We start from the raw sequence: 23,809 nt of genomic DNA on the forward strand, positions 1-23,809 counted from the left end.
CACTCTGCCCCCCAGGTTCTTCTCTTATACCTCTAGGACCCCAGTTAGCGATCTTGATAGCAGATTTTCGTTGTTTTGATTCTTGAATAAAGAACCTGGGACTTTTTTTCCATTTGGAGGTAGGAAACTGAATATTGACTAGTTTAATCCCCGGAATAAACTAAGCAGACTTCATTTAAAAAAAACAACAACAATCACCACACCACACATACAGACACACACACATGGCCAAATGGCTGTGTTCAGCATGTTATAGGAAAGCAGCCAGGGTTTTAACAGACTCTGTGAATTTTTTGTTGTTAGCTGCAAAGTCGTGTCCGACCCATCGCGACCCTATGGACAATGTTCCTCCAGGCCTTCCTGTCCTCTACCATCTTCTGGAGTCCATTTAAGCTCACGCCTACTGCTTCAGTGAGCATTAGGCTCTTCTCCAGTGAGTCCTTCCTTCTCATTAGGTGGCCAAAGTATTTGAGTTTTAGCTTCAGGATCTGGCCTTCTAAAGAGCAGTCAGGGTTGATCTCCTCTAGGACTGACCGGTTTGATCGCCTTGCAGTCCAAGGGACTCGCAGGAGTCTTCTCCAGCACCACAGTTCAAAGGCCTCAATTCTTTGGCGCTCAGCCTTTCTTATGGTCCAACTTTCACTACCATACATTGCAACTGGGAAGACCACAGCCTTGACTATACGCACTTTTGTTGACAGGGTGATGTCTCTGCTTTTTAGTGTGCTGTCTAGATTTGCCATGGCTTTCCTCCCCAGGAGCAAGCGTCTTTTAATTTCTTGGCTACAGTCCCCATCTGCAGTGATCTTGGAGCCCAGGAAAATAAAATCTGTCACTATCTCCATTTCTTCCCCATCTATTTGCCAGGAATTGAGAGGGCCGGATGATCTTGCCATGATCTTGGTTTTCTTAATGTTAAGTTTCAACCCAACTTTTGCACTCTCCTTCTTCACTCGCAACATGAGGCTCTTTAGTTCCTCTTCACTTTCTGCCATTAGAGTGGTATCATCTGCATATCTTAGGTTGTTGATATTTCTTCCGGCAATCTTAATTCCAACTTTTGATTCATCTAGCCCTGCCTTTCTCATGATGTGCTCTGCAAATGGGTTAAATAGGCAGGGCGACAGTATACAGCCTTGCCGGACTCCTTTCCCAATTTTGAACCAATCAGTGGTTCCATGTCCAGTTCTCACTGTTGCTTCTTGGCCCACATATAGGTTTCTCAAGAGACAAATAAGATGGTCTGGTACGCCCATCTCTTTAAGAACTTGCCACAGTTTGTTATGATCTACACAATCAAAGGCTTTAGCATAGTCAATGAAGCAAAAGTAGATGTTTTTCTGGAACTCTCTAGCTTTCTCCATGATCCAACGTATGTTGGTAATTTGATCTCTAGTTCCTCTGCCTCTTCGAAATCCTGCCTGTACTTCTGGTAGTTCTCGATCCACATACTGCTGGAGTCTAGCTTGTAGGATTTTAAGCATAACTTTACTAGCATGTGAAATGAGTGCAATGGTGCGATAGTTTGAACATTCTTTGGCACTGCCTTTCTTTGGAATTGGAATGTAAACTGATCTTTTCCAATCCTGTGGCCACTGTTGAGTTTTCCAAATTTGCTGGCAAATTGAGTGTAGCACTTTTACTGCATTGTCTTTTAAGATTTTGAATAGCTCAGCTGGAATACTGTCACCTCCACTAGCTTTGTTGTTGCTCAGCTTTTCTAAGGCCCACTTCACTTCACATTCTAGGATGTCTGGCTCGAGGTCAGTGACCACCTCATTGTGATTATTAGGGACGTTAAGCTCATTCTTGTATAGTTCTTCTGTGTAATTTTGCCACCTCTTCTTAATCTCTTCTGCCTCTGTTAGGTCCCTGCCATTTTGGTCCTTTATCATGCCCATTTTTGCATTAAACGTTCCCTTCATTTCTCCAATTTTCTTGAAAAGATCTCTGGTCCTCCCTATTCTATTGTTTTCTTCTATTTCTTTGCACTGTTCATTTAAGAAGGCATTCTTATCTCTTCTAGCTATTCTCTGGAATTCTGCATTCAATTGGGTGTATCTTTCTTTTTCTCCCTTGCCTTTCGCTTCCCTCCTTTCCTCAGCTATTTGCAAAGCTTCCTCAGACAGCCATTTTGCTTTCTTGCATTTCTTTTCCTTTGGGATGGTTTTAGTTGCTACCTCTTGTACAATGTTGTGAACCTCTGTCCATAGTTCTTCAGGCACTCTGTCTATCAGATCTAATTCCTTAAATCTATTTGTCACCTCTACTGTATATTCAACAGGGATATGATTTAATTCATACCTGACTGGCCTAGTGCTTTTCCCTACTTTCTTCAGTTTAAGCCTAAACTTTGCAAGGAGAAGCTCATGGTCTGAGCCACAGTCAGCTCCTGGTCTTGTTTTTACTGACTGTATAGAGCTTCTCCATCTTTGGCTGCAGAGCATATAGTCAATCTGATTTCTGTGTTGACCGTCTGGTGATGTCCATGTGTAGAGCCGTCTCTTGGGTTGTTGGAAAAGAGTGTTTGCTATGACCATTGTATTCTCTTGACAAAATTCTATCAGCCTGTGCCCTGCTTCATTTTGTACTCCAAGGCCAAACTTGCCTGTTATTCCGGTTATCTTTTGGCTTCCTACTTTAGCATTCCAATCCCCCATGATGATAAGGACATCATTTTTTGGTGTTAGTTCTATAAGGTGCTGTAGGGTTTCATAGAACCGGTCAATTTCATCCTCTTCAGCACCGGTGGTTGGGGCATAGACTTGGGACTACTGTGATATTGAACGGTTTGCCTTGGATTCGAACTGAGATCATTCTGTCATTTTGAGGATTGTATCCCAGTATTGCTTTTCCTACTCTTTTACTGACTATGCAGGCTACTCCATTTCTTCTGAGGGATTCTTGTCCGCAGTAGTATACCTGATGGTCATCTGAATTAAATTCACCCATTCCTGTCCATTTTAATTCGCTGATACCTAAGATGTCGATGTTCAGTCTTGTTATCTCTTGTTTGACCACGTCCAGCTTTCCTTGATTCATGGATCTTACATTCCAGGTTCCTATGGAGAAAAAATCTTTACAGCATCGGACTTTCCTTTCACCACCAGACATATCCACAGCTGGGCGTCCTTTCGGCTTTGGCCCAGTCGCTTCATTCTTTCTGGCGCTACTAGTACTAGCCCTCTGCTCTTCCCCAGTAGCATATTGGATGCCTTCCGACCTGAGGGGCTCATCTTCCAGCGTCATATCATTTTGCCTTTTGGTACTGTCCATGGGGTTTTCATGGCAAAGATACTGGAGTGGGTTGCCATTTCCTTCTCCAGTGGATCACGTTTTGTCAGAACTCTCTGCTATGACCTTTCCGTCTTGGGTGGCCCTGCACGGCATAGCTCATAGCTTCATTGAATTACGCAAGCCCCTTCGCCACGACAAGGCAGGAATCCATGAAGGGGTCTGTGAATTTAGTGACCATCAAAAAACAGCCACTAAATGAAGTGTTGTAAGGACTATCACTAGAAGTATGAATCACAGAGGTGCACAATCTGACCAAATCTACTAGCTCAGACATGTCAAACACAAGGCCCGGGGGCCGGATCCGGCCCGCGAAGTGGTTTCATGTGGCCCGCGAAGCCATCCTGGAAACAGTGAGGGAACGGCCCCCACTGCCTTGGCCCTGGCCCAGAGACCCTCCTTCTGCCAGAGACCCTCAGATCTGTCCCACTCCTGCCCAGGCCCCCATAGGCACCCTTGATGCCAACGATGTAGAGCTGGCCACGCCCACCCAGCAGGCCATACGCACTCTAGCCACGCCCACCCAGGCCACACCCACCCACCCCCCTGAGGGCAACCGCAATGCTGATGCGGCCCTCAATGAAATTGAGTTTGACACCCCTGTACTAGCTCCACTGTGGTCCAATGCCATTTGATTATAAGGCACGGCAACTTACAGAATTTGGTTCATCTTCCTGACAAGACGTATGGCTGAATACAAAATCCTGAGGGTAGCCTCTCGGCACCCTTTGCTCTGGTGAGAAAGAGGCGCTGTGACCTCAAGGAATGTGGATTCCTTGCTGGTAGCCTTTGCCATTAATGTCATCCAGGCCAGTCCATAGATCTTCGCCACTGTAAACCAACTGCAAAGGACAGAATTAGCAACTGCACGGGCGCACACAAACAGCTGTTTCACAGGGCTGGATGGATTCTGCCGTTTACACTAATGGTGATTCTAGACAGGGTTTGTTTATAACCTTGGCTAATCCCAAGGAGTTTGTATAAGACACGAGCTATGAAATATGGGTCATTCGCACAATTTATATTGTTTGCCGCATGCGAAGTTTAGATAGGAAAGGCAATTGCTGGACGACATCGGTTCTCAACGTTATTATTATTATTTTTTGTAAGCAAAGGGCTGTATGGGACGGTTCTTCCCTGCCACCCTCCCTAAATAATCTTGTGTGGTCAGTTATTTCCATCTGTACTCTAACTCGGCAGATGGGCAACTGGCCTGAATAGCCGAGTGGGGATTTGAACTCGTGGCTCTTCAGGAGCAGCCGAAAAAGCAGCAGAAGCTCTTTCTAAAAAAAGGCTGAAGGACTTACATAGGTGCCCTACAAAAACAGGAAATGAGAATTGCCCGGCTTTTTTTTATAATGGTATGCAAGGAGCCAAGCAAGCTAGTAATTAAGTAAGTCGTACCCAATTTTGCAACCTTTTTTGCCACAGTTGTGAGGCAACTCACTGCAGCTGCTAAGTGAATCATGCAGTCGTTAAATGAATCCAGCTTCCCCTGTTGACTTTGCTTATCAGAGGCTATATGGGAAAGTCGCAAATGACATTCATAGGACCGCAGGACCCTTCAACCACTGTGAACACATGCTAGTTGCCAAGCACTCAAATTTTAATTGTGTGACTGTGGGGGGTGTCAGGTCATCAGGGCAAGGACCGGTCGTAAGTTACTTTTTTCAGTGCCCTTGAAACTTTGAATGACTGCTAAATGAAAGGTTAGAAGAGCCCTCGTGGTGCAGTGGTTAAAGTGCAGTATTGCCAGCTAACTGCCCAGTCTGGAGTTTGATCCTGACTGGCTCAAGGTTGACTCAGCCTTTCATCCTTCCAAGGTCGGTAAAATGAGGACCCCGATTGTTGGGGGCAAAAGGCTGATTCCGTAAACTGTTCAGAGAGGGCTTCAAAGCGCTACGAAGCACTATATAAGTCTAAGTGCTATTGCTATGTAAGAGCCATAGTGGCACAGAGGTTAGAATGCAATATCGCCGGCTAACCTTGCCCACAGCCAGCAGTTTGATCCTGACTTTGATCCTGATCAAGGTTGACTCAGCCTTCCATCCTTCCGAGGTCGGTAAAATGAGGACCCTGATTGCTGGGGGGAAAAGGCTGACTCCATAAACTGCTCAGAGAGGGCTGCAAAGCGCTACAAAGCGGTATATAAGTCTAAGTGCTATTGCTATGTAAGAGCCATAGTGGCACAGTGGTTAGAATGCAATATCGCCGGCTAACTTTGCCCACAGCCAGCAGTTTGATCCTAATCAAGGTTGACTCAGCCTTCCATCCTTCCGAGGTTGGTAAAATGAAGACCCCGATTGCTGGGGGCAAATTGCTGACTCTGTAAACTGCTCAGAGAGGGCTGTGAAGAACTGTAAAGCGGTATATAGGTCTAAGTGCTATTCTTGTAAGTCAAGGACTTCCTGCACTCTGAAACTTGTAATCAAAAGCTGTGCACCAGGAATGATTTCAAGGAACTTTTTGTCCTGTTTCACCAGTCTCAGCTAGCTCCACCCATGGAAACCCCCACCCCCACCACTTTGTCTTTCATCTCGATCATGTCCTTACATCCCAAAGCCTTATGGTAAGTTTGTGTCAGGAGTCTACATGTGAAGGCCCGATTAAACTGAGCTATTGCTAAAAGCCTACACACGGGAATCTTCTCAAGTAACCGTTCGAACTTGCTTAGCGTTAGATAAGAGCCAATGGCACCCAAGGGGGTGGGGTTAGACTTAGATTGCTTGTGACTACGTAGGGATTCGAGGCTTATCCCCCTTTTCACGCCGCCTCCAGGTTCTGCCAGCCCTTCTCCTATCACTTTGGTAATGACTTTGGGGGCCAGAGGGCATATTTGCGAGACCCAGCAGAAGGGGAGATCATGTAAAGCAGGCGGGCAATGTGATATTACAGGATATTTCTTTCCCTTTTTTTTACACGGGGAAGGTTTTCTCTCACTTCTTTTGGAGCTTTTCTTTTTCTTCTCTTTCTGAAAACTATTTTCAGGGTTGCGTTACGGTTTGTGTGTGTTTCCTGCTTCAAACCGGCAGGAAACTGCACTGCCGATTTCTGGCAATCGTAGTATGAGAAAGCAGAAAAAAAAGGGGATTTGCAGGATCGCAGGCAAATCTACCGTTCGGGTGCCTCCCCAAGGGTGTCGCATCATGTGGTTCCTTCCCTTCAGCTTTTTCAAATCTATATATTACTGAAACTCCAATTCCTGTAACCTTTAACTGAGCAAAGCTGTGCACAACAGGACAAAAAGTTTTCAACCAAGGTATCTCAAACAGACTGCACCCAAAATTCAAGGAATTGAAATTTGACCAATCTTATAAAACATGTTATGACATAAATATTATTATAAAGCAACCGGTCACATCATACAAACTGTCGAAAAGGATTTCCTGCATTATGGGCTATTTTTCAAGACAGATCCGTCCGTGACTGTATCCCAATGTCTATGGAAAGTCTCAATCATCCAGATCAGGGGTCTTCAAACTTGGCCCTTTTATGACTTGTGGACTTCAACTCCCAGAATTCCTCAGCCAGGCACGCTGGCTGAGGAATTCTGGGAGTTAAAGTCCACAAGTCATAAAAGGACCAAGTTTGAAGACCCCTTGATTCCAGATCATGGTTGCCCCAAAGGTCCTTTTTTTCAAGAGGCCACTGGACTTTTCTTGGTTTCCTGAAGAACTGAAGAAGCTTCTTGGTTGAAAAGTGAAATGTTTTCAAAGAAAAAAAACCCCGAGATAGTCCAGTGGCTTTTTGAAAAAAAGCACCTAACAGAATAACAAGAAGTTGGCTGAGGAATTGTGGGAGATGAAGTCCAGACATCTTTAAAGTTGCCAAGGTTGAAAAAAAACCACAACCAAAACGCTGCTCCAGACTGTGAGCTAGACCAGAAAGTCAAAGAAACATCCTGAAAGGAAAGCAGTGGCAAACTACTTCTGTATTGTTGCCAAGAAATCTACAGGGATACGAATCAAAGGCAAACTCAGGGGAGAATTTACAATTTAATCCAAGCGCATCATTGAGAGGCTATAGGCTAATCTAGTCCCCTCCACATAGCTTAACATAAAAACCCCATTGCTTGGAGTAGTTTCCTTCGAAAAGAGGTCAGTAACACATCATTCTTGGACACTGAAAACATGTCATTGCAGATTGTTATGCTTCTAGGTTCCTACGTCCAGCAGCCAAATGAATTGTCCAAGGGAAATTATTCCATTGATCAGTCTTGCCTCCGGAACGCCAACGCTCTTTGTGCAAACATTCCCCCCTCCTCATTAACGGGAGCAAAAGAACCAACACCCAAAGCATTTATCACTATCTGAAACGATGAAGGTAGCGTCTTCAGCTGCCAGGCTGGATCTTGTTTTTTTTCCAGCTGGCTTGGCCCAGGCTTCCTTCAGCCAAAAGGCCTTCGTAATTCATTAAATGTTAGAGCTAAATGGCAGATGATGTCAGCAAGGACAGGATCCCAAGCCCAGATGAGTTAATCAAGAAATGTACAAGGGGCTGAAATCTTTAACTCCTCCCAGGCTGGGCTGATCAACAGGTTTTCTTGGAAGGAGAAGGAGAAAGATAAATTGTTGACCGGCTATGCATTCTTTAGCAGGCAAAAAGGATGATGCTCAGATCAGCGCTTCTCAACCTTGGCAACTTTAAGACGTATGGACTTTTAACTCCCAGCTGGCTGGGGAATGCTGGGAGTTAAAAGTCCATACGTCTTAAAGTTGCCAAGGTTGAGAAACATTGGCTTAGATATGATTCCATTGTAAAGAAAACTTAATGGGGAGAGTGCAATGTTATTACAGATCGTGCTCAACTGCCTGTAATCGTCTCCCCCCTTTGCAACCTTCTGATGAACAAAGTCAATGGGGAGGACCAGAACCACTTAACAACCCTGTTACTAACTTAAGAACTATAGGGAGTCACTGAATAATTGTGGCAAGAGGAGGGTCATAAAATGGGGCACAATTCGCCGAAGAACTGCCTCGCTTAGCAACAGAAATTCTGGTCTCAGGTGTAGTCATAAGTCAAAGACTACCTGTCTTGTTTGGGGTGGGGAGGGTTAAGAACCAACACTGTGTAGTGGATAAGATGGAAGAAATCCAGATTCCAGTCCCAACTTGTTCTATGAGTTTGGAGCAATCATACCTCTTGACTCAGCCTCCCAAGGTCGGAGGGCTGCTGCTGTAAAAATAAAATAAGAGCTACACCCCCACCTTGCCCTTCATACAAACTTACTGTAGTACCAAGATGGGATTTAGAACAGTGGTAAATGAGCCACATTCTATAAGGATGAGAGAAGAAAAGAGCCGTGGTGGCACAGTGGTTAGAATGCGATACTGTAGGCTAATTCTGTCGACTGCCAGCAGTTCGATCCCGACTAGCTCAAGGTTGATTCAGCCTTCCATCCTTCTGAAGCCGGTAAAATGAGGACCCCAGATTGTTGGGGGCAACAGGCTGACTCTGTAAACTGCTTAGAGAGGGCTGTAAAGCACTGTGAAGTGGCATATAAGTCTAAGTGCTATTGCTGTTGTGATCTATCTATCTATCTATCTATCTATCTATCTATCTATCTATCTATCTATCTATCTATCCATCCATCCATCCATCCATCCATCTATCTATCTATCTATCTATCTATCTATCTATCTATCTATCTATCTATCATTATCCCATTGCCAGGGGCTTGATCCTGGCAGGGCTTAGGGTTAACTCAGCGTTCTGTCCTTCTGAGGTCACTAAAATGAGGAGCCAGATTGCTGGGGGCCATATAATAACTCTGTAAACCACTTAGAGAGGGTTATAAAGCACTGTGAAGTGGTATATAAGTGTAAGTGCTATTGCTACTTTTTGGTCATTAGAACATGAAAACATCCAACAGTGACTTCCTGGATGGGGCCCCTGCCCCCTCAACGTGGCCAATCAATTGCACAATGAAGCCCACTGGTCTCCCAGCCTTCAGAGGCAATCTTGCTGCCATCAAGATGAATATCCGTTGATCCCCATGGCTTTCCTAATAATTATTGTTCATTGACCCGGCATTCTCTTGACCCTTTATCACTGTCACGAAAAATGGCAGCTGTGACTAGCTGAGCATTGTCTTCCCCTCCTCCTCCCAAAAGAGCATCTCTTTGCATGAACACGGTTGAGCCAAGCCATATAAACCACAAATAACAACTGCACACTTTCAATATATTTATGTTTATGGTTGTTAGGCTCGCACTGCCTTTGCTTCAGTTATCACTACAGGAAACTCTGTAACACTCTTCCCTATCAGATTTTCCAACAATCCTGTAAGGCATGTTGGCCAAAAGACACCCTGGAAGCTTCCACAATGGTGAACACAGAAGTGGACTTGAACCAGGACCTTTCAGATCCTAGACCAGGGGCAGGCCACCTTGGCTCTTTTATGACTTGTAGACTTCAATTCCCAAAATTCCTGAGCCAGCATTGGGAGTTGAAGCCCACGAGTCATAAAAGAGCCAAGGTTGCCTACCCCTGTCCTAGACCAACATCTTAATCACCGATTCACTCTTGTTCTCTATTTTAGGAACATGATGGGCAGTTGCCAAAGAGGCATCTTTCCTACCACCAAGACCCAAGGCCAAGATGGACTAGCTTTTAAGATAAAAAGATCTTGCTTCCTCCCATACTTGCTGAAAGGAGTGGACCTTGTCTCTCCCAGGAACTGGAAAAACCCAAGTTGTGACCTCAGCAAATTAAGATAGCAAAAGTTCAGCAGGGTGAATTGCTCCTGAATTTCAAGGTCATCTGCTTCCCTTCCATCCAAACAAACAATCTGACCTGGTGACCCTTTGAGGGCTCTTTGCACACTGAGGTTCTAATTTTGCTTTGAAGGGGGGGGCATTCATTCCCAGGAGGCACTAAGAACTGGTTAACATATTACCAGCAGCCCCCACCCCACCAAAAAAAAAAAAAGCAGAAGAAGGTCAAATGACTGAAACTTCTGCTTTTAGAATTGTTGCTGTACAAGGGAAGACCTTGGAGAATCCAAATAAGTAGGCGGGGAAGATGGTCTAGTCTTGGTTCAGTGTCGCACACGCACGCACACACCCAAAAAAATCACACAGCGCACAGCCTGTCAGATGTTTCTCTTCCACCAGAAACCTCTTCCACTAGCAAAAAAATATATATTAAAAAAATGGACCAGTTCATTTGTTTATGGCAAGGGGAATTTTAGCAAGGAAATGCTTTTAAATAAATCTCACCCATGTGGATTTGAAGGAGTCCTAAACACTATGGAGGTCTGAACCACTGGGCTCACAAATGCCCCTATAAGGAAATACTGATTTTAATTACAGCTGCCTCTTTGCTAATCTTAGATAACCAGCTCTGAGGCAATAACCATTTAATGGGGAAAACAATAATTTCTCCTCTTTATTCAGAACATAATAGGGGCTGAAGGGACTTGTACAATATATAATAGGGAGGAAGGACCGGAAGACTGTAATTATCTCTTGAAAAGACAAGTTCTAAAGCCATTATGTTACTCCTTAACTTTAGCTTCTCTTCCCCCCCCCCCATTTTTTGTACTATTTGGTTTCTTCTCTTTCTTTTTTTTCCCAATTTGTCTTTTATTCTACAGAGACAATTCTTAATAAATGTAACTACATAAACAAAGGAAGCATAGTAGTATTTACTTTATAGTGAACTTTAAAAAGATACAGGTGGCCCCTCAACTTATGACAGTTCTTTCCTGACCGTTCGGAGTTATGGCACTGGAAAAAGTGACTGGTGACCGTTTTTCACAGTTATTTATTTATTTATTTATTTTATTACATTTATATCCTGCCTTTCTCCGAAGACTCAGGGCGGCTTACAAGCTTAGCAGTAGCCTTCATTCTATGTATATGCCTGCTTGTTAGGGCTTTCACACACACCCCAAAGCGGCATTATTACAAAGTCAGCTTATTGCCCCCAACATGACCTTTGCAGCATCCCCATGATCATCGTGATCAAAATTCAGACACTTGGCAATTGGTTCATATTTACGACCCTTGCTGCATCCCAGGCACAGGCGATTCCTTTTGCGACCAAGCAAAGTCAAGCCAGATTCACTTAACAACCGCGTTACTAACTTACCAACTTCAGCAATTCACTTACAAACTGTGGCAAGAAAGGCCGTACAATGGGGCAAAATTCACTGAACAACTGTCTCACTTAGCATCAGAGATCTGGGACTCAATTGTGGTGGTAACTAAAGAACTACTTCTATAAAGTGCCTGTTCGATCTCAAACTCCTGTCAAAGTCCCTACGGTCTATATTAACAATTACCAATCTGTAACGTAGTAAATAATATAACCATTGTGGGGGTTGTTTTTTTGTTTTTTTAAAAAGGAAAAGATGTTTGCAGATAATTGTGTCTTTGTTCTGTAGATCATCCTAGGAACGTAAATATGTTGGGATGTTCCTAACAAGATGCATGTAACCGCAATTAAAATACACATTGCAAGTTTTTGCATCCTGAGGTCACACCAAGAACGTATAAAGGGCAGAGTTTGGGGGGTTCTGGCATGATTTTATCATTCCCCCCCACTAGTTCTCCCCATGTAGACCTGAGAATTAAAACAAGAGAGGTCACTTCCATCGTATGTCAGCTACCAGAACAAGCTTCCAAAATTAGAATTGGTCCTTTGTGCATCTGGAGTGAAACTGACACGTGGGTGGCAGAGCGGAATTCAGTTTCATTTAAGCCTAAAACTTTTAAAGTATTAGTACACTGCAAAGAAGCTCTGCGGAAGCGAAAGTTGGGAGCTTGGAGAAAGAAGATCGAAAGACCAAGGATGCTTTAGAACGCTGGTGTTGGAGAAGATTACTGAGAATAACCAGGGATACGGTATACCTTGGAAAAGCACAAAAAAAATGAAAGACAAAAAAAACCAGACCCTAGAACCACTCAATGCAGGGTTCCTCATTCAAGGCAGAATTAACCACGGCTCAAATTAATTGTACTTTGGATGCACGATATGAAGACCCATCTCCCTTGAAAAGTCCGTTAAGGGTGGGAAAGATGGGAAGAAAGAGAAGACAAAGAGGCGGCCAGCAGCAAGGTTGGATGGATTGTATTCAGTTACATGGTTCAGAAGAGGCCGGGTGGCCCTATGGTTAGAAGGCAGTACTGCAGTCTAGTTCTGCTGACTGCCGGCTGCCAGCAGTTCAACAGTTCCAATTCTCGCCGGCTCAAGGTTGACGCAGCCTTCCATCCTTCCGAGGTCGGTAAGATGAGGACCCAGATGGTTGGAGGGCAAGAGGCTGACTCTGTAAAACGCTTAGAGAAGGCTGTAAAAGCACTCTGAAGGGCACAGAAGTCTAAGCACTGTTGCTGTTGCTGTAACTGATTGGATATTGCATTAGGAGCCGTGGCGGCGCAGTGGTTAGAATGCGGTATTGCAGGGAAACTCATTGCTCGTTGCTGTTCTGTACCAGCCTGCTACCGGCCCTGCAGAAAAGGCAGGGACAACCCCTTTTACAAGAAGGCAAGAGGCTGCAATTACACCTGCCAAATTTATTGCTACAAAAACAAATAGAACAAGACACAAACCAAGAAACAGGAGCTTTTCAAGCGGTTGCCTTCAGCAAACCAGCCCTCCCACGCATTCCCCCTTAAATACAGTTCAGGGCGTGGCTTCTCTCTGCCTCCTTCTGAGGAGCCCCATTGCCTTCCTCTGTTTACTCCTGATTGACTGCCTCCTGCATCGGGCGTCCTTGAACAGGGCCAGCTGTGGGTCATCTTCATCCACGCTGTCAGGCTCACACAGCTGGGTCTGCGTCGTGACCAGATGAGAGGGGCCTGGCTGAGGACTCTCATCAAGCTCTTCAACACCCCCCTCCTCCTCCTCCTCTGAGTCATCCAACCCAACTGCCGAACCCACAGGCTGACCCTGAATCACAACACTTGCCAGCAGTTCGATTCTAACCGGCTCAAGGTTGACTCAGCCTTCCATCCTTCCGAGGTTAGTAAAATGAGGACCCGGATTGTTGGAGGGTAAGAGGCTGACTCTGTAAACCGCTTAGAGAGGGACTGTAAAGCACCGTGAAGTGGTGTATAAGTGCTATCGCTATTGTTACACTGGTGATGGGTGCATTATTGGAAGGCCTGAAGGATGGAGAGAGATCATATTGGAGATCTATCTATACAGGTAGACCCTGACTCACAACCGTTCATTTAGAGACCGTTCAAAGTAACAACGGCACTGAAAAAAGTGACCTATGACCATTTTTCACATGTACGACCGTGGCAGCATCCCCCGTGGTCACGTGATCAAAATTCGGATGCTTGACAACTGACTCATATTTATGACGGTCGCAGTGTTCCTGGGGGGGGGTGTCATGTGATCCCGTTTTGTGACCGTCTGACGTGCAAAGTCAATGGGGAAGCCGGCTTCACTTAACAACCGTGTTACTAACTTAACAACGGCAGCAAGGAAGGTCTTAAAATAGGAAAAACTCACTTAAACAAATGTTTCACTTAATAACAGAAATGTTGGGCTCAGTTGCCATCATTCAGTTGAGGACTACCGGGATCAGTAGTTCTTAAATCGTTTGGCCCAATGATCTCTTTCCCTGGTCATAAATAATGCCATTACAATCAGGAAAAAACAACAACCCTGATTCTCTTGTTTCACATCAGTCCCTAATTGGATCCACGACTCACAAACCGTTTTGTAACAAACTGCTCTATTACTCCCAGGATATGCCCAAATTACAGTATCTCCATGGGTAATTACTCACAGTTAAAAGAACCGCTGGTCTATGTGGTTGAGTTGAGTTATCACCAACTCAATGGCTTATAATCGTATCTGCCTGTTTCAAGGAACATTTAACTATTGTTTAATATAGGTAAAGGTAAAGGCAAAGTTTCCCCCGCACATGTGTGCTAGTCGTTTCCGACTCTAGGGGCTCATCTCCATTTCAAAGCCGAAGAGCCAGCGCTTGTCCGAAGACATCTCCGTGGTCATGTGGCCAGCATGACTAGACGCCAAAGGCGCACGGAACGCTGTCACCTTCCCACCGTAGTGGTCCCTATTTTTCTACTTGCATTTTTACGTGCTTTTGAACTGCTAGGTTGGCAGAAGCTGGGATGAGTAACAGGCGCTCACTCTGTTACGCGGCACTCGGGATTCGACCCGCCAAACTGCTGACCTTCTGATTGACAAGCTCAGCGTCATAACCCACCGTGTCCCTATATTGTTTAATATAGAAGAAGCCAAAGTTACTACCAAGCTCAACTGCATATCCATACATTTGCTTGACAGGTGAAAATTTCCCCTATGCCACCTTGAGTCAGCTGAGAACTAGATGTCTTACAGATCTTATAAATGTCAGGAACATCTAATGGGATAGGATAGGATAGGATAGGATAGGATAGGATAGGATAGGATAGGATAGGATAGGATAGGATAGGATAGGAGAAGAATAGAATAGAATAGAATAGAATAGAATAGAATAGAATAGAATAGAATAGAATAGAATAGAATAGAATAGAATAGAATAGAATAGAATAGAATAGAATAGAATAGAAATCTTTATATGGAATGGAACAGAACGGAGCGGGAACAGAACAGAACAGAATAGAACAGACCTTAACAGTGCATGAATGATGCACTTCCACAATATTTGGAAGACAGCCTGTTGGCTGTGGAATTCTGGGAGTTGAAATCCCCGCCTCTTAAAGTTGCCACAATTGAGAAACAACCCTACTGCACAAGGACTTGTTTCCTTTATGTTCCTTTCTATTGTGGCAAAAAGGACAGGAAAATGTCTGCTTCAAAGTATAGGCCATCCTCAAGTTACAACTGGGACAAGAATTTATGTCGCTAGGAAAGGCGATTGCTAAGTGCGCCCAGTTTTACAACCTTTTTTCCCAGGGTTGTTAGCCAAATCACTGCAGTTGTTAAGTGAATCACCTGGTCGTTAAGCAAATCCAGCTTCCTCACTGGTCTTGCTTGTCAAGAAGTTCTCTGGGAAGGTCAATGGAGCCTGTGATGCTGCAACTGTCATAATTACATGCCAGTTGCCAAGCACCCACATTTTTATCATGGGACCATGGGGACGGTGCATCAGTTGTAGGTACAAGGACCAGTTGCAAATCCCTTTATTTAGTGCTGTTGTAACTTTGAATGGTCATTAAATGAATGTAGTCACAGTTAATGCCCTAATTCAGAGGCCCCCAACCTTTTGGGCACCAGGGACCAGTTCCGTGGAGAGAGGTTTTTCCACGGACCGGCGAGGGCGTGGTTTTGTGTGCTGCCTGCATCCCGCGAATGAGGCTTTGCTTGTTTGTGCGGCCTGGTTGCTGGCATGCCGCAGCCCAGTACCAGTCCACAGCCTGGGGATTGGGGACCACTGCCCTAATTGTCCTCCATCTTCCCCCCCCCTTAAATTTACATTCATCAATATCACAACACCAATAAGCCACTGATCGTAGAAACATCCTACATCCTGGTTTCTGGGAAGGAAACTGTAACTTAAAAGTCATTTTAGGTTGTCCTTCTGCAAACTTCAACATTTTGACAATTTCTACCTCATTCTTGGTGGGTTCCAATTCTCCCAGCCCAGAGATACTGTATTTGCTATTAAAAGGACTTTCTTCCGGAAAGTTTCAAGCCCTCTGAGTTCAAATGTCTGCCAGCCTTGCAAGACCATCGTTATCCAAACAGAGAGACGGTGAATCGGAATTTGTTAGGAAATCAACGTGCATGCCAATAAAGTCACATCAAACAGGGCGGTGCCAAGGTTCTCATCCACTGGGTACATTTTGAAACCAGCCTGGGGTTTTTTTTTTTGTTTTTTTTAAACCAGCAATCTTACAGAGTCATCCTTCATTTTTTAAGTTCTCTTTCTACAAAAGTGATAAGATTCTTAGAAAGCCAACCGCTAGGCCTATGAGTTCATTGGACAAACGGATCAAAATAAACACCCCACCATTTTAGCTCAGCTCCTAGAGACTTCTAAATGCAGATCTCTCTGTTACCACCAAATTTTGCCTCCATTTCCCTCTCATCAGCATCCTGGGAGCCACAGTTAGCACAAACTGCAAGCTGGCAGTAAGAAATTATTCTGCAATGGTTCTCCTGATCTCCCAAGTCTTCTTGCTTTGACAGAAGCCACCAGGAGAGGAGATTCAGTAACCAACGCTGTTAAAATTTACCACCCTGCACACAGAGATCAGAAAATATAAAAACCTTCTGTTTGCATTCAGCAGGTCAACTGTTCCGGTCCTATTTCACGCCACTCAATGTGAATGACAAATGGATCAAACAAACAGCCCATCAGAAATAAAATATCGCGAAGAATGAAAACGCAGCCAAGCCAAACGGAAGCTTTTAAATCAAGAAGAGGGTGCCTAAAACAGCTAGTCCTTGACCTGACCGCAAATGAGCCCAACATTCCTGTTGCTAAGCCAGACAGTCATTAAGTGGGTTTTGTCCCATTTTATGACCCTCCTTACCATAGCCGTTAACTGAATCGCTGCAGTGGTTAAGTTAGCAACACGGTTGTTAAGTGAATCCGCCTTCCCCGTTGACTTTGCTTGTCAGAAGGTCGCAAAAGGAGATCAGGTGAAACACACACACACACACACACATCCCAGGGGACACTGCAACTGTCATCAATATGAATCAGTAGCCGATTATCTGAATTTTGATCATGTGACCACGGGATGCTGCAACGGTTGTTAAGTGTGAGAAATGGTCATCAGTCGCTTTTTTCACTGCTCTTATAACTCTGAACAGTCACTAAACGGATTTTTATAAAGTTGAGGACTATCCGTATACAGCCAGTCCGCCTCTCAACAGTCTGCACGATCAAACATGAGGATGAAGGAACGCCATTTCAGGATGGAAAGATAAAAAGCCTAGGCGATGTTTTCTACAACGTGTGTGTGTGTGTGTTTATATTCATTTTTATTTTCCCATTTCTTCCACAAACAAATCAACAAATACACCGCAATACATAGATACATACACGTAAGTTTGGGTGCTGCTCGTCCATTTCCCCTTTCACTGTATCCATCCTCCTTCTCTCTCTTTCCTCTTCTCTGCTTTCTTTCTCTCTTTCTCCTTTCTTGTCTACTGACTTATTTATCTGTTGTGGGTATCTCATACCTGCCACTCAGGAGTTCATGGCAGCAAAGACACTGCTTTTTCCTCCTATTTTCCCCACAACATCAACCCCGTGAGGTCAACTGAATTGAGACAGCGTATCTGGTGCCCGTGGCTGAGGGAGAAAGAGGACCTTCTAGTCCACTCCTAGTCCCAAGTCTATAACCACTACACCGCATTGCCTCTTAGTCCTCACACGTACGATCACTGCAGTGTGCCTGCGTTCATGTGATCAAAATTCAGACCCTAGGCAACCAGGATGTGTTTAGGACAGTTGTGGTCACATGATCACTATTTGTGATCTTCCCGGTCAGCTTCCGACCAGCAAAGTCAATGGGGAAAGCTAGGTTCGCTCAAGGAGCGCATGATTCACTTAATAACCAGTGACTCACTTAACAACCGCAGCAAAAAGACCGTAAAATCCAGGCATGACTCATTTAATGACCGCTTTGCTTAGCGATGGAAGTTCTGGTCCCAAGGATAGCCATACGTTGAGGACTGTATCAACATACAACATCATGGACCTCCAAAGTAGGCATCTGCAGACATCCAAAGTGCGAGCCACTCTTCATCAGGATTTCTGGCATACAAATAATTTTCTCATCTTTTGCTTGGAGATATGTCTAGGCAGCTTCTCAATCACCCAGGTCATGGTTGTCCCAAAAGTGCTTTTTCCAAATGACAAATGGGTTTTTGTTTTTTCTTCGTTTGAAAACATTTAGTTTCTCATCTAAGAAACGTCTCCAGTTCAGAACTGAAGAAGCTTCTTGGATGAGAAGCTAAGAGCTTTTTTTAAAAAAAACAAAACAAAAACAATCCTAGGCTGAATTAACAGGAGGATAGCATCATGATCATGAGACATGATCCTACCACTTTATAATGCCTTGGTAAGGCCACGCATGGAGTACTGCATCCAATTTTGGTCACCACAATAATCTAGAATAGAGTGCAGAGAAGAGCAACAAAGATGATTAGGGGACTGGAGGCTAAAGCAAAGGAAGAACGGTTGCAGGAATTGGGTACATCTAGTCTGTTGGAAAGAAGGATGAGGGGAGACATAACAGCAGCATTCCAATCTCTAAGGGGCTGCCACAAAGAAGAAGAGGGAAAACTATTTTTCCAAAGCCCCAGAAGGCAGGACAAGAAACAACAGATGGAAACTCATCCAGGAGAGAAGCAACCTAGAGCTAAGGAGAAATTTCCTAACGGTGAGGGCAATTAACCAATGGAATGGTTTGCCTTTCAAAAGTTGTGGGTGCCCCAATACTGGAGGCATTTAAGAAGGGACTGGACAACCATTTGTCTAAAATGGTATAGGGCAGGGGTGTCAAACTCGCAACGTCACATGATGTATCGTGACTTTTTTTATTTCCATTGCCAGCAATGGGGTGGGCGAAGTTTTGCCATGACGCATCCCACCCGTGGGCCGGCAGTTTGACACCCCTGGTATAGGGTCACCTGCTTGTGCAGGGGGGGTTGGACTAGATGACCTTCAAGGTCCCTTTCAACTCAGTTGTTGTTAAAAAAAAAGTCCAGTTGCCTTTTGGGGGGAAAAACAAATACAAAACATCTTTGGGATCCTGCTTTGGAGCATTTCAATCTGGACGTTTTGCAGTTTTGCAGGCAGGGCGTGCCCTCTGCAGCTGGGCCACGGTTCCCCACCCAGGCTCACCCCATTCCAGCATCAGCCCTTGGATTGTCCTCTCCAAGCCCCAACCCAGAGGAAACCCTGGCCGGAAAGAAAGGCCAGTTGGTTAGAAGAAGAAGGATTTCTACCCTAACCTTTCTTCCAATACAGCAACCCATCCTTAGCGCTGTCAATTGACCCGCGCACGGTTCCAAATGCAGCATTTCGAGCATTTTGTCAGATAGAGCAGGCTGCGGGGGGGGGGGGGGGAGAGGGAGGAGTCTCACCCTTCAGCAGCAGAACAAAATCCAAAGATACCAGAGATAGCTATTTATAAGAAGCTCCCCAGAGACTGGCTGCAATAGTTATTTAAAGTTCACTAAGGCGGAGCTGTGTGTGTGTGTGAGAGAGAGAGAGAGGGGGGGGGGGACGTAAAACAAGTCACTGATACACTACAAGAATCCAAAGCCATGGGGAGCGGGGGGGGGGAAAGAGGGGGGCCTGAAATCCTGATAGGAAGCAGCTCCTTCTCCGGGATCGCCGCCTCCCTTTTGCTTTCATTTTCCAGGTTTCCCAAAAGGAAGGAGGAAGGGCGGAAAAGCTCCGGGTGGAGGCGAACCTGCAGGGTTGGTAGCTCAGGGCGACCCAAGCGGCATCCAGGTGAGCTTTGCATCCTGCCACCTGCAGCTCGTTCTCCGGCCTGCTCCAGAGAATTTGGCACGGGGCTCCAGACGATGGAAGCCCACCCCCACCCCACCTTCCCGGACCTGCCTCCGTCTGCTTTACACTCTTCTTCACAAACACACACACACGCACACACCCGTGCAAGCCTGCTAGAGGGGAACGGGACCCACGTCGGTGCTGGCAGCTGCCCAGTGGGGAGCTCCGGAGGGGTTCGAGCGAGGAAGGGAGGGGAGGGGAGGGGAGGGGGGGGAAACTGGGCCGAAGGGCAGGCAAGAGGGCCCACGCGGCCCGCCCCACGGAGGGCAGGCTCCGGAAAGGCTTTGGTTCCGGCCCCGCTCGACGGCCTGTTGACGGACGGGCTGGTCCGGAGACGGGCGGGACCCCTGCCCGGCAGCCCGGCGGAGCAGCAAAGCCGGCCGGGGCCAGAGAGGCGAAGCCGGAGCAGGGGCGTCGCTTCGGAAACGGGACGGGGAGGGCCGCGCCAGCTGCTGCAGCCCCGCCTGAGCAAAACGGCTCCCTTCCCCTCCCGCTCTGGCTGAGAAACGGGCGGGGGGCTTTCCAGACGCCAAGGGCGACTCTGCCAACTCATCATTATGGGGACTATGCAAATCACCACACGACGATACGTTTTGGGCAGGGGTGTGTGTGTGTGTGTGTGTGTGTGTGTGTTGGAAAGCAGGTGGTTTCGTGGTGAAGAAGTAAAGCAAGCCCCGCTTAACGCGCAGCTGCTTGTCAACTCTTCTGCATCCTCACAATCTCCTTTTCAACTTTCTGCTAAAGGGTAACGTCAGAATCCGAATCTATTCCCACCACCACCACCACCGCCTCCGGTCCTCCTCCACGGAACCCAACCAATACCCCCTCCCCGTTGTTGCCACAACACGCATCTCTCTCCTCCCCCCCCCAAAAAAAAATCTACCAATCGCCCCATTCGCACGTGTTCAGGGGTGGGGGTGGGAATCACGGCTTGCACTCTTCTTTTCGTTTTCACGTCCGAAGGGCTGCATCCGCGACATCTCTTCCCACCGCTCCATCCAACCACGTTTTGGGGGGACCGCGAAAGCTGCGAATCCTCCTTTACGGTTTCGTGTCCTCCTCGGTCCGGCTCGCGCACCCCCTACCCCCCCCACCCTCACTCATCCTAACCCACTCGCGCTCCTGCAACTTTCGCAAGCCGGGCCCGTCGGGGAGGAGGGAAAGGGGGCGGAGGAGAGAGGACGGCACCTCCATCCCACCCACCCACCCACCCACCCGTCCCCTTCCCCAAGCTGCAGCGAGAGGCGACCGCCTCGGCTTGCAACCCCCCAGCCGGGCTGGGAGACAGACAGGCAGGCAGGCGCGCGCGCGCGGGCGTCTGGTTCAAAAACAAAGCCTCCGCTCCGGATTGCGTAACGGGCAAAAAAAAACAAAAAACAAAAAAAGGCGCTCGCGGACCCCGGGCTGGGCGACGGGGAAGCGAGTGGGGAGGGGGCCGGGGAAAAGTAAGAGAGGGCTGGGGAGGGGAGGAAGCAAGCGGGGGTAAGAGAAGCCTGCAAGCTCTCCCGCGAAAAGCCTCCTCCGCTTCCCAAGCGGCAGTTCTTCCCCGCGAGAAAGCTGGGGTGGGGGTGGGAGGGCGCAGCGCTCGCCTTCCCACGCGCGCACTCACCACCCACCCACCCACCCACTCAGCTGGCCCAGTCCCCGCTTGGACGCCCCGGGAGGATCCGCAGCCCGCCAAGCCCTTCCTTGGCCAGGGCGAGGGGATTGGGATGGAGGGGGTTGGGGTGGGGAGGGGGCCGGGGAAAAGTGGAGAGGGCTGGGGAGGGGGTAGAAGCAAGCGGGGTAAGAGAAGCCTGCAAGCCCGCCCGCCCGCGAAAAGCCTCCTCCGCTTCCCAAGCGGCAGTTCTTCCCCACGAGAAAGCTGGGGTGGGGGGGTGGGAGGGCGCAGCGCTCGCCTTCCCACGCGCGCACTCACCACCCACCCACCCACCCACTCAGCTGGCCCAGCCCCGGGAGGATCCGCAGCCCGCCAAGCCCTTCCTTGGCCAGGGCGAGGGGATTGTTGGGATGGAGGGGATTGGGCTGGGGAGGGGGCGCCGACTCACGTAGCGCTTCAGCTTCTTCTCCGGGGGCGACTTGATCAGCCAGCCGGTGCAGACGACGTGGCCCGCGCTCATCTTCGCCCGCCGCCGCTTCCCCGGGGATGCACGCGCACGCCCGACCCGCAGTCACCCAGGAGGAGGAAGAGGAGGAGGAGGAGGCGGCGGCGCCCGGCCGGACCCGCCGCGGACCGGAGCGCCGATCGCCGCCGCCGTCCTCCTGCTGCAGCCGCCGCCGCCGTTTGCAGCGCAGGCAGGAAGTCGCGGCATCGAGCGGAGACCCGCGCAGCTGCGAGCCCGAGGCCGGCCGTCGGGGCACGTGACGCCGGGCTGAGCCCAGCCCCGTCAACAAAGACGAGCACGTGTGAAAGGGCCGGGGCTCGCCTGGCCTCGCCCTCCGCGGGCTTTCGCAGGCCGGCCCTGCTTGCGCGCCCAGCTGCTGCTGGTGCTGCTGGCTCGGGCACGGCGGCTTCTTCCGACGACGCTTCTCCGTGCAGGGAAAAAAAAAAAACCCTTTCCCCGCGCGCTCCTTTCCCCTTCGCAGCTTATTCCTGGACAGGTTCTGGAAAATACCGTTTATATACATCGTGATGCTCTGCCGCTTGGAGGTTGGACTAGATCAGCGTTTCCCAACCTTAGGAACTTGAAGATGCGTGGACTTCAACTCCCAGAATTCCCCAGCCAGCATAGCTGGCTGGGGAATTCTGGGAGTTGAAGTCCACGCATCTTCAAGTTCCTAAGGTTGGGAAACGCTGGACTAGATGACCTGCGAGGTCCCTCCCGACTCTTTGTTCCATCCGGAGTTTGACTGCCGGTTGCCTCCTGAGCCGTCAAGCAGGGGTGGCCAGCGGCAGGGGCTGAGTTCCCACCTTGTCTAAACCCACGAGCCAATGTTTTTTATCCACTGCTGTTGTTTTATTTTAAGGGTGGATGATTTTAATGTTTTTCAATGATTTTTCTAAGCTGCCAGGAGTCACTGGATACAAGATGAGTGGCAAATAAAGTCAATAAATAAATAAGTTAAATTGGATAGATAGATAGATAGATAGATAGATAGATAGATAGATAGATAGATAGATAGATAGATAGATAGATAGATCTATTCAATGTACAGGTAGTCCTCGACTTACAATTGAGTCCTAAATTTCTGTTGTTAAGTGAGACATTTGTTAGGTGAATTTTGCCCTGTTTTACGACCTCTCTCGCCTCCAATGGTTAAGTGCATCCCTGCAGTTGTTAAGTGAATCCAGCTACCCCCGCTGGCTTTGCTTGTCAGAAGGTTGAAAAGGGGATCCGGGACACTGCGACCGTCATAAATATGAACCTGTTGCCAAGCATCTGAATTTGGATTCCATGATCCTGGGGATGGCTGCAAAGGTGGTAATTGTGAAAAATGGTCATGTCACTTTTTCCCAGTGTTGTTGTACCTTTGAATGATCACTAAAGGAACTGTTGTAAATCAAGGACTATATTCCGAGTGGCCAATATACTGCAGAAGAAATGGTGTTTAACACATACTTTACTACCCTATGTAAATACCTGCACTGTACTTTCCCGGTTGCCTTGCCAAAGGTCCTTTATGATACTGCAGGTACTGATTATTCATCATTTAGAACTAAGGAGAAACTTCCTGACAGTCAAAACAATTAACCAGTGGAACGACCTGCCTCCAGAAGCTGTGAATGCTCCAACACTGGAAGTTTTTAAGAAGAGACTGGACAGCCATTTGTCCAAAGTGATATAGGATTTCCTGCCCGAGCAGGGGGTTGGACTAGATGACCTCCAAGCTCCCTTCTAACTGTATTCTCTCTCTCTCTCTCTCTCTCTCTCTCTCTCTCTCTCTCTCTCTTACCTATATATGTATATATCTAAATTATATCTATCTCTATATCTCTATCTATCTATCTATCTATCTATCTATCTATCTATCTATCTATCTATCTATCTATCTAATCTATCTGTCTGTCTGTCTGTCTGTCTATATTCCTGCACTCCTGAGCTGATTTCCCAA

General features: G+C 47.1%; 1 protein-coding gene across 2 annotated transcripts in view; it reads right to left on the reverse strand.

The window, feature by feature from the left end:
* The window catches only part of GAB3 (GRB2 associated binding protein 3), a 101,173-nt gene extending 79,142 nt beyond the window's left edge, over window positions 1-22,031 (reverse strand). For both annotated transcript variants that reach the window (XM_083372065.1, XM_083372064.1), the window contains exon 1: window positions 21,805-22,031. In XM_083372065.1, coding sequence (XP_083228191.1) covers window positions 21,805-21,876 — 72 coding nt within the window. In that variant the 5' untranslated portion in view covers window positions 21,877-22,031. The remainder of the gene's footprint in view (window positions 1-21,804) is intronic.
* Window positions 22,032-23,809: the final 1,778 nt, after the last annotated feature.

Source organism: Vipera ursinii (assembly GCF_947247035.1).
Source record: "Vipera ursinii genome assembly, chromosome: 12".
In the NCBI taxonomy this organism is placed as follows: Eukaryota; Metazoa; Chordata; class Lepidosauria; order Squamata; family Viperidae; genus Vipera; species Vipera ursinii.